General features: G+C 35.5%; 1 protein-coding gene across 2 annotated transcripts; it reads right to left on the bottom strand.

The window, feature by feature from the left end:
- Positions 1–1,847: 1,847 nt before the first annotated feature.
- On the bottom strand, positions 1,848–8,441 carry LOC111314098 (kinesin-like protein KIN-14I). 2 transcript variants are annotated; one of them, XM_022915129.2, is made up of 19 exons: positions 7,990–8,441; positions 7,465–7,631; positions 7,236–7,379; positions 6,879–7,121; positions 6,710–6,784; positions 6,268–6,336; positions 6,064–6,141; positions 5,822–5,950; positions 5,654–5,735; positions 5,450–5,545; positions 5,183–5,356; positions 4,989–5,095; positions 4,692–4,870; positions 4,229–4,390; positions 3,891–4,144; positions 3,609–3,772; positions 3,307–3,498; positions 2,305–2,795; positions 1,848–2,213 (listed from the first exon to the last, which is right to left on the bottom strand). In XM_022915129.2, the coding sequence occupies exons 1-19, from the start codon at positions 8,105–8,107 to the stop codon at positions 2,081–2,083; spliced, it is 3,057 nt and encodes a 1,018-aa protein (XP_022770864.2). In that variant the 5' UTR covers positions 8,108–8,441; the 3' UTR covers positions 1,848–2,080. The 2 variants fall into 2 exon arrangements, with proteins under 2 accessions (XP_022770864.2, XP_022770866.2); XM_022915131.2 differs by having other exon boundaries at positions 6,710–6,781.
- Between the last annotated feature and the right edge of the window lie 2,185 nt (positions 8,442–10,626).

Raw genomic sequence — 10,626 nt, 5'->3', positions numbered from 1 at the left:
GGATGAACAAAATGTCAAGAAACGGATACGAGAAAGAGGTATAAAAAGGGTTCTGAAGATGCTGCTCAAATGAGGGAGCTAAAAAGAATAAGAAATAGAGAGACTGCTGCTCGTGCATATGCGAAAAAGAAGGTAACTTAGAGCAGGCTCGTAATTATTTGGATTAAAAGAAACTGAATCAATTGATAAGAGTTTAGCCATGATTGTAATTGAGCCTTTGATCCTTAACAAAAAAGGTTTAGCCTTTGAGCAGCAGGCTGAAAAACCCCAATAACCGACTTCTAGTGTTAAATAATCTGCTTGAAAATAGAAGTTTGCTTCTGCTTTAGAGTTCCAAATGAACCCCTTCATAACTGCAACAATCTAGTCTCCTTGTCATTCGGTTGAAAATCATTCTTTACGCTCCTACCTAAAAATCTAATGTCTCCATCAGGCTTACATCCAGGAGCTGGGATTGGAGGTGCAGAAATTCCGCAAGAAGAATGCAAATCTGAAAAAGTTGCTTCTGGTAATTAAATTCTCTTTTCAAATTTTCCACTCAACTACTATGTGCTTTGCTTTAGAAGGTGACCTTGCTAGAAACCTTGTCACCTAGATTGTGACAGAATGGTAAAAACAATGCCTTCCAGTTTCTATTTATGGACGCGATATACCTGTTTTCAATGCGTTTACTTACACTCAAATCAAAGTCCTCTGTTACTCAATCACATCCATTGCTCAGCTTATCAAATATTGTCATGTCAGCTTTTGTAATTGTGTTACACATCATATGCATATAGAGACTGATCTTTTCTCTTATTTTTAAGACTCAATTCGCGGAAAAGTAGCATAATCTTAGACATGACTCGGAAACAACTAAAAAGGACGGCCTCTGGACCGATTTAGATCTTCAAGCCAAACAAATTGGTGAGCGATTTTGATCGTCAAACAAGAACGCATGAAATTAGAAAGACTGCTCTATATGACAATGTATACCGTATACATTCTCCGACTCCATTATTATTAGTTATTAGTATGTCAATGTAATTTTTAGTTGCAATCATGATTTTCAATTTCTTATTGTCTCTATCAAGATATGGAATTTCGGAAAATTTGTCATACAACATTGTCAGACTTTCACAGGTATTTATACTTAACAATGGATGAACTAGAACCTTTTTTGCCTTGCAAGTTGCAACACAGATTCATTGTGCAAGTGCAAAGTTATGCTCAGAAGCCGTTGGCAGCTTAAAGAGGAAAATTAACTTGGAAGGAAAGGGAGTAAGAAACCAACGGAAGGTAGTTTTCGAATTGAGTTTCAGCTCAGCATTACTTGAAGTTTATGGTCATCTTTGCTGGTCTAAACTCAACTGAAGGGGAAGGCACTTATCTCTGTCATTTTACGAATAACCCGGAGTGCCTCAGTCTATTATTTGTGGACGGTGCGAAACAATAGGATTTGAGGGCATGCTACTAAATCTAGTTTGGGTATATTTTATAGTTGTAAATGCTAAATCTGTTGGCATGAGACTTTATGGCCTGAAAAACGATGCTTGTGCTTCTGAAAACAGGGAGGGCACTTTGTAACGCATGGGGACTAAAGACCTCTATGTTCCTGATCGTTTTGTTTTGTTGTTTCTGCAGTATGTAACTCTGTGGCAGTTTTACTGCTATCTTTTGGGTAATACAAATAATTGCTAATCCAAAAAAACAAAAAAAGAGAGAGAAACTGAACTGAAGAGAAATGCATGGGTTTTTTTTTTTTAAAGGTAGAAATGTAGGAAATGATACAGCCTCAGGAATGGTAATTGCAGGGCCATTGCAATTAAAGAATAGTAGGAACACACAATCTTTACACAAAAAAACCGTCACAAAACCAAGCGGGCAGGACGCATCTACACACAACTTGTCTTTAGAAAACGCAATGCAACTGGAATGATTGCTGCATTTATAACTATACCATAAAAATTACAATGAAAGAAAAAATTCTGTATATTGAGTACCTCTCTCTCTCTCTCTCTCTAACAAATAAAAAAGAGAAAATAAAAATAAAAGAAAGAATCAGAAATCACTCCAACGTGGTTATAATGGTATAAATTTGTTATTTTCTACTTCCAACTTTGCGTTTCCCATCAGCAGGAGCTGGCTGCCTACCATTTCGATGCAAAGGCGGGCCAACTCCATTTGCTAGTTTCCTGGATGGTGATGGCCCTGACATAAGATGTAAATTTTTGCTGCAAAAGATTAACGACCCTTTTAGTAACCTGTCAAAAACTTAAAATGATGGTAGACAATGTTGGACATGAGAGTATATAAATTGCCTACCTTTCTTCTGGGTTCCTTGCTGACTTTGAAGTAGGTTTCTTGGTCTTTGACTCAATCCCATCGGTTATGCTGCTAAGTTTGGACTGATTGAATTGCCAAAGCAAATCAGGCTCGGATGAGTCACTGGTAGCAGCATCAAGATCATCTATGTCATCAGGACCAGCCATGTTGAACCTGTTACCCCCTATGAACATATTATATGATTGTTCTGGGTAAATCTTTGAAGAATCTTGGAGATATTTCTGGTAAAAGACATCAGACAAATTCCCATTTTCTGCTTCCCAACATCCTAGGGGTTTTCTTACACTGTTAATGGCATCTTGCTTGTTCACCATTACCTTGTCCACCCACTCACCCGAGCCAAGTTCTTTCTCATCATCCCTAAAGTTTTGGGTAGGACTGATAACAGGAGGCCAGGGAGGTGAATTTACTAATAACTCATCAAGATCAAAGCTTTGCCTCTTTTGCCTCAATGTAGAATTCAGGCACACCTGCAAAAAGCAGAACAAGTTATCAAATTTAACCTCAAGGTCTATGGAGTACATATACTATGTTTGTATGTCTGTGGAGAAATGCATGATGATGATATGAACATTTAAGCTTTATTATTCTTCTCACATCTTGAAGTGTGATGATGATAGTGAAGTGTGACATCTTGAGCAAACCTGTCACAATGAATTGCTATATTATTCCTAAAATTTGGCAAGAAATTTCCAAAAAATAATTATGGAGACTTTCTCTCCATCCAACCAACTTTAATGGAGAGAAAAAGGAAACTAGAAAAAAAAATTGCACATGTCAATAAGTATTAAGCCAGTATCCCAACTCTCAATCTCTAGACTGTATTGCCATGAAATTCTGTATTCAACAAAACATTCACACTTCACTATTCATATCATCTTTAAATTATGAGGAAGAATCTGGAACTTGTGCTGATGGTATTCAACATGATTAATGAAATCAAAATTTCCATCCAATCGTAATGTGGAAGGCAATTAGTACCTCAATGTTGCCCACATCACCCATGGGTTGCCTGGCCCCCAATGCATCTCCAACCTGCTGATTAGGATTAAAGGGCAATAAATTACCAGCCTTTGTTCGGTATTTTTCAGAGCTGCTAGAGCCAGATACAGAATGCTGACTTTGCTCTGTTTCTCCCTCTTTCCTAGCCAATGCTGCCTTAAGGCTTGCAATCTGAAAGATGAGTCCAACAAGTTACTGAAAGGGAAGAGTATCACATTTGCCAACTATCTCAAGATAACCATCTCAACCAAATATGTGAAGGCGACTAAGAATTCAATAACCTGTTCTTTGAGGTCTTTAATATCTGCAGTGTCTTTGTTCACTCGGGCAGCACCAAGTTCAACAGTAGCCACACGCTCTGCAAATTTAAGAGTACTTATGGTTTCACCTAAGGCATCAGGCTCAGGGCTTATGTGAACAAACATTAGTGTCTTGGCCTGCCCTCCTGAAAATACATTTCCAGCCCCAATATAATTAAAACTTCTGAAAAGAAAACATGAATGCAGTAAATTTAGCTGCTAAATAGAACTGAATCAGCAATTATTTTGACAGTTTAAACTTACCAAGTGAATCTTGAAGAAGTTGAGTGAGTTTACTGTTTCTGTAAGGAACATGTGGATTCTTTTGGGCAAGGGAAGCAATCACATCTCCTAAAGCTGATAGAGATTTGTTTATGTGCTGTGCCTCTTTTAGCCGATCTCCTGTTACCTCGGACTTGTCTACTCTCTCACTTCCTGCAAGATCTACAAGATGCATGCAGCCATGGAGAATAGTTCCAGATGTTAAATCTCTTCCTTGAACATGGACGGTCAAGCAACTGTAAAGTGACAAAAAAACAAAATTTCGTTTCAGAACTGTTGCAAATTTCAGGACCAAGTGGTGTAAAGAAATAAGAAGTTACCTATGAGAACGGCTACTACGGTCATTTAGAGCTGTTGCACCGACTGCACGATTTCTTTGTCCTAGGTTCATCAGATCAATAACATCAGATGTTGTTGAAACAGGCATGAGGCTTGCATCTGGTACATTAAGACCTGTCTGAGAACTGTTGCGAATTCCTAATGTATTAATAATAGATTAAGGATAAGCCTGGATGGAAAATTGACTGGCAAGGACCAACCACCATATGAAGGTAAGAGACTCAATATCCATTTTCATATTTAAAACAATTTCAAATTTTTTAGTCTTTTATTTTCAGAGCATCAACCAACTTTTGATAAAGTTCTAGATGAAATTAGAATAGTAAGACAGCTTTTTCTATGTTACCAATCAGTAAAAACAATTTTGCATAGGTTCTAACTGGTAACATTATCTAATTTTATAACCTTGTGGGAAATAAAACCAAATGAATTGAAAAAGGATATCTTTTGTTACTTCCATCACTAACAAGGAGATCTCTGACTTGCTCATTATAAATTTCGATCATCTGAACAGCAACATCATAGCGGAAGGTATCCTTTCTTTGTTCTGCTAGAATAAACAAATCACCTAATGCCCTATAATTAACACCTTGATTTTTCTCTGTCAGGTCTTTAGGTCCAACCTGGATAGTAAACCAAATAAACCAGTAAATTCAAAAGAAAAGGCATATTTCATTAAACAAGTATTAGTGCATGTATTATCACACTTTAACTAAATAATCCAACCATGGGATGTCTTACCATAGTGTAAGTTTTCCCTGATCCTGTCTGGCCATATGCAAATATGCAAACATTGTATCCATCAAGAACCGACCTAATAAGTGGCTGCATATCGGAAAAAACCTCCGCTGCAATGCAATAAGATATAACAAAGTAAGGAATGCTAAAATTGCAGAAACATTATCAATAAGCAATTAAACTCTTAGTGTAGCAACCTTGAGTTGCAGATTGCCCAAAGACTTTGTTGAAGGTGAAGGACTTGTGTCCTTTACCATGCTTTGATGGGGTGTTGATGGTGATGTTTCCATCTTCTATATGATCCACAGTGCTTAGATAGCTTGATTGTCCAGACAAAAATGGTCTCACACGGCAGTAAACACGGATGCTTCCTGGTCAGATAAAGTAGATAGCCTTCTAATCAATTGGAGGACTCAATACAAGGACACAAATGATATTTAGAACTTATGCAAAAGAAAACTTACCTTTAAGGTCTTGCACTCGATTGTATAGCTTGCGATTTTCTTCTAGAACCCTATGGTAACCAGAAGCAGCATGAGCTAAACCATGAACATGCATACCTGAAAAAAATGCATTAAATTAAATTAGAGATAAATACCCTGTTTAGCGTTTCCATAAAACACAAGAAAAAACAAATAAATATGTGAATTAAAGCAAAATGAATGTACCAAGATTGTTGAATTCTTCATGAAATTTCATTTGTATGAATTGCATGCCAGCTTTTGTGGCATTAATAGTATGCTTTAGGTCCTACAAAAATCCATGATTCTTATAAGTGGTTTAGTCAAGTACATAGTTGACAAGGAAATAGAATATATAACACAATTAGCTCCCACCTGAATATCTCTTTGTTGTTGATCAAAGATCATTTGCTGTTTCTGAGATCGAATTTTTAATTCCTCATCAATGAGGGTTTTATGAAAGCAATCTTCTTTCTTCATCTCTTTGACGTTCTTTTCCTCGATCTAAATCATTAGAATTATTGGGAAAAAAAGTTTAAGAAACTCGAGTTACATCACTAACACATCAAAGAGAAGTCATCGAGTGACCTGTGTAATGGATGAGGTTCATTAGATACCTTTTTATCCCCAGGAGTTGATTTCAATAGAGACTTGTTGAAGTGAGAAGCAGTGATGTCTTTTGAAGTCGTTTTCATCTTTCAATTTGGAGCAAAAAATTAATAAACAAATGGTTAGTTAAGATCAATAATTACATAGTAAATAACTTTTATTCTTCTGTAAATTTTGAAGCACAAACTTCACAACTCTGAAAACTAACATACCTCTTCATATTGGCTTGCAATCCGATGCTCAAACTCCTCTACAACTTTACTGAGCACAGATTCAACCAGCTATCGACAAACAAAGAAGACCAAGTAAGTAGCAACAACAGCAAAAGGATAACCAATCATTTATGATAAATAATATGAGTGGAAAAAGTTTTAACAGAATATCAAGAAGACGTGAATTGAGTGCAATATCTCATTAGTCAAAACACAAAAAACACAACAAGTGAGGAAATTTTGAATCTTGAGGAAAGGTATCCTCGAGGTGGAAGGCACCCAAATGTTAATTAGACAACCCTGCATTTGCTCTCATATGATCAGGGCAAAACTAACACATGACTACTACAGGACAGTCATTCAATTTCCCAGCTTAGATAAGCAAAGAAGTACTAGTGAAGTTTGATATGTTTATTTAAAGTAATGAGCCAATAAAACTTACCATTGGAACTTCTTCGGGCTTTTTATCTATTAGAATGGCACGAACCAGCATACTTAATGAACCAGAGCTGGCCTGCTTGTACAATAAGAAAATCTCATTGGATTCATTTTTGCTGTTCAAGTAGAATATAAAAACCAGTGAATACTTTAAACAGTTAAAGCTTACCAACCATTTTATTAGGATCAATTTCATTGGAGTGACAATTGGATAATTTCTCATTCATGGGTGAGGTCCTTTGCAAGGAATTCATGAAAGGCTCTGAATTTTTTCTCACAAATGACTTTCCCAACGAGGTGGTGGCAGGTTTTATATTTCCACCAAATTTCCACACTCCATTTCCACCTGTGAGCTTCCATTCGTTATAGGATTTAAGCGCTAGAACACAATTCACTACCCTTGCAGATTTGCCTCCCTAAAGAATTTTAACCAAAATAAATAGATAAATTACACAATAAATCCCACTTCTTTCAAAACAAAAGAATTGTAAAAATAGATGTGAAAAAACAAAATTACTTCGAAAACATACTTGTTCTAGATCGGATGCCTCAAAAGTAGGAAGCCCCAAATCTTGCCCAGCTACCAAGAAATTCCTTACATTTTCAAAGTATTGAAATGCTGACAATGCAGCTCCATCAGGTATGAGAGCTGCATCACATGGACTTTCCACCACCTAAAAACCAACCACCCCCAATGAAATAAACCGTAATTAAAAGGTAAATTAATTTAAAAGACCAAAATAAGAAAAAGGGTTTCACCTTAGGCACAGCTCCAGGTTGAACTTTATTAAGAACATTGCAGAGGATTATTCCACTCCTCAAACCAAGCCTAAATTCTTCTTCTGATGGCTCTGCCGGCAAATCTTTAGCCGCCACTACTCCAACCATCTTCCTTAGCCATCCAGCCGCTTCATACCTCCTTGATGCTACCATACAAGAGATTATCACATTCATCTTCATTTTTTTCTTTTTAACTTTCACAAGTAAATTATCTCATTCAAATTTTACTCACTGACAAGGCATAATTCATCTAATTTTTTTTAAAAATAACTGTAAATGATCAAAAGATTTTCTTTTTCCTATTTAAAAATAAGTGGGGGATCAGAGAGCGGGAATTAGAAGAAAAAACCCAAACTTTTCAATATTTTTTATGGAATTACATTATTGTGACTAATTAAAATTATAGAAGGAAAAAGAATACATGTTTTCAGTAGAAAGTTCATCATCGTTCAACAAAACCCAGATGCTGACTTTTAAAAAAAAAAGAAGAAGAAATCAAAGTACCAGCTTCCTCAGCTTTTCTAGATTCCAAATCAAGATCTTTGGAGCGATTGCCATGCTGTTGCAGTACATCTTCTACAACTGAAGCAACTGAAAACGACAACGTTCTTTCTGCCGCCATTTTCTCTCCACAAATTAATTCGAGAAGAAAAATAAATTCTCACAACTCCACCATCCAAAAAAACAAAAATTCCCCAAGGAAAACAAATAAAAAAACTCTCCCAGATGACAGAAAATGAAGCTTAAAATGAGAGATCAAACAAGGAAAACAAAAACAGAAATGATATCTAGAAATATGGAAAAGAAAGCAAAGTTTGGTGGGTTTATCTTTTCCTGTGATATTTGTGTGGGGAAGTTGGAGTTGAAGTTTCTTTTTTTGATATTAACACATAACTTCTACAACACAATCACATTCTCCATTACCCTTTTTTTCTTTTCTTTTGCTATCTCTCTATACAAAGCAGAAAAGAAAGCTATCTCCGCTTTATACTCTCACTACTCACTCTCCTTTGAATCTCTCCTTTTTTTTTCTTCCTCAGCTACTCTACTATTCCAAACCTCTATCCGAACCTGTCTCCGACCCTCACGCCTTCAGAAGCGAACTCTGCTTGTTGAATCCAATCAGGAGAGAGCCGATAGGGCGGTGCGGTCAGGTGCTGCCTTGGAGCGTGGGGTTCAAAGCATTATTAAGGTTGTAATTAAATTTTGCAAATCGCAGGAGCCGGGAAATGGCAAAGTTTGGTTTGGTTGGCCAATGGCCCACTTAAAAGTAAACTCCATCGTGGGTGGCCCAACAACCACTTGAATGCTTAGACTTCCACCACCAATGACCAGGTAAAGCTTATCATAATTCTAAAAAAAATTAATCTGCTTCAAAGGAAAATGAAATATCTACCTTATTGTTCTAAAATTACAACTGACCCTAGCATTTATAAGAAAAGGTAATGGCATCCTCTAAAAAGTGATCATAATCATTTTATTAAATAGATGTTACTATGTCCCTTTAAATCCAAATTTTCAGCCTCTTTCATCCCATGTCCCAAACACAAAAATGAAAAAAATATATATGGAAATAGATAGCCCAAGGAATTATACATGTATACAGCTGTAAATATATCCTGTTTGATCGATATGTTCCTATATTCTTCCACATGCTGCCATATTTGAGCCCATATTGTGGACTGAATCTTCCTAAATTTTTCTTGCTTTTTTTTCTTCATTTTTGCTCTTAATTTTTTTTAAATAACTTGCTTAGCTTTTAAAGAAAAATCCCTCCAACCCAATTTTAGAAAACATTTAAACATTCAAAAATTTGGGTGGAATTGGTAGTTTTGCCGGATTTCTTTTGATGCTCTTAAGCAGATATAATTAAATGTCACAAAAAGTTCAACTTGCAATATGATCACTTTCTTTCACATATTATCTGGCAAAGTTCAAAATGTGTGGTTGAAATTAGTGGGTCCTTTCTAATCTCTCGTTATCAAAATTAAGAATATGGTTCAAGTAAAATATTAAATCTCTCGACACATCATAACGTATTCAAAAAATTGAGTTATGTTTGTTGTAAAACTAATCAAAAGGCTTTCAACAAAATCAATTATAACTTTCTATCTTACTCTCACTTTTAGTTACATTATTTTGGAGAAGCCTAACTCTATCTATTCTTTAGATTCACTCAACATAAGTTTAGAATTAGTGGGAATATGATTAGAATTGCGAAAGATTTTAAAACTATAATAAGTTTTTTACAAAAAATTTTGAATTAAAAATTAGATTATTCAAATTTTTAAATAAAATAATACGTATTGTATATTATAAAAATTGGTTATGCGAGATTAGATTACTAAAATGTTATCAATAACACTCAAGCTCAAAACTAGCACATTATTAGTATTCAAACAAAAGCTTATCTAACTTTCCTATGGAACTACATAATTTATCCATGTGCCGGAGCTGGAGACATCTTGGTCGAGTTTAAAAGCCAAGAAAATAACTAGCACTTCGCCACGTATAATTCTTTTGTTTTGCATACTTGCGCTAGTTAAAAAAGTTTGAAAGCAGCGTTTCAAACATTTCCAAATAAGTCCAATACTTACGTGAAAGATGGTCCACCTCCTGATCGACCGGTAGGCAACGACCAGCTTTCGGCAATGGAAATGGTTGTTGAAAACAGTTACAAACTAATAATAAAGCTTTTGTGTCATCTTAAGACTAGGAGTAGGAGGTAATGAAAGCGTAAACCAAATGCCACTAAATATGTTGGTCGACGTAATGATCTCGAGGCCTAAGTAAAGGAAAAGAAAAGCGGAAACATATCTCTTCCTCTTGGACATTTCATTTTTTGCAAATTGAATGTTGAATAGTCTGATAATAGGGTTGGAATTTCAGATGATTTTTTGCCATGTTTTGTTGGATTACTTTATAAATGGTCATTGTTTTTTGTTATAAGAATTTATGATTGTTGTTAGATTAACGGACTAAATCAAAGTAGTTTCTAATAACATGGATAACATGAAAGGTATGTAGACCAAATGCTGGCAAAAGTAATGACATTATAAAAATTAATGAAAATTAAAGTCTATTAATTATGAACAATATGGTTTTTCTTGGAGTTGAAACACTTGCCCGGGAATAAAGTCC

The sequence above is a fragment of the Durio zibethinus genome, chromosome 23, assembly GCF_047325235.1.
Source record: "Durio zibethinus cultivar Kanyao isolate XHJ-2024 chromosome 23, ASM4732523v1, whole genome shotgun sequence".
Classification (NCBI taxonomy): Eukaryota; Viridiplantae; Streptophyta; class Magnoliopsida; order Malvales; family Malvaceae; genus Durio; species Durio zibethinus.
The sequence above is the reverse complement of the archived record's forward strand: the minus strand, read 5'-3'. Positions and strand labels throughout refer to the sequence as shown.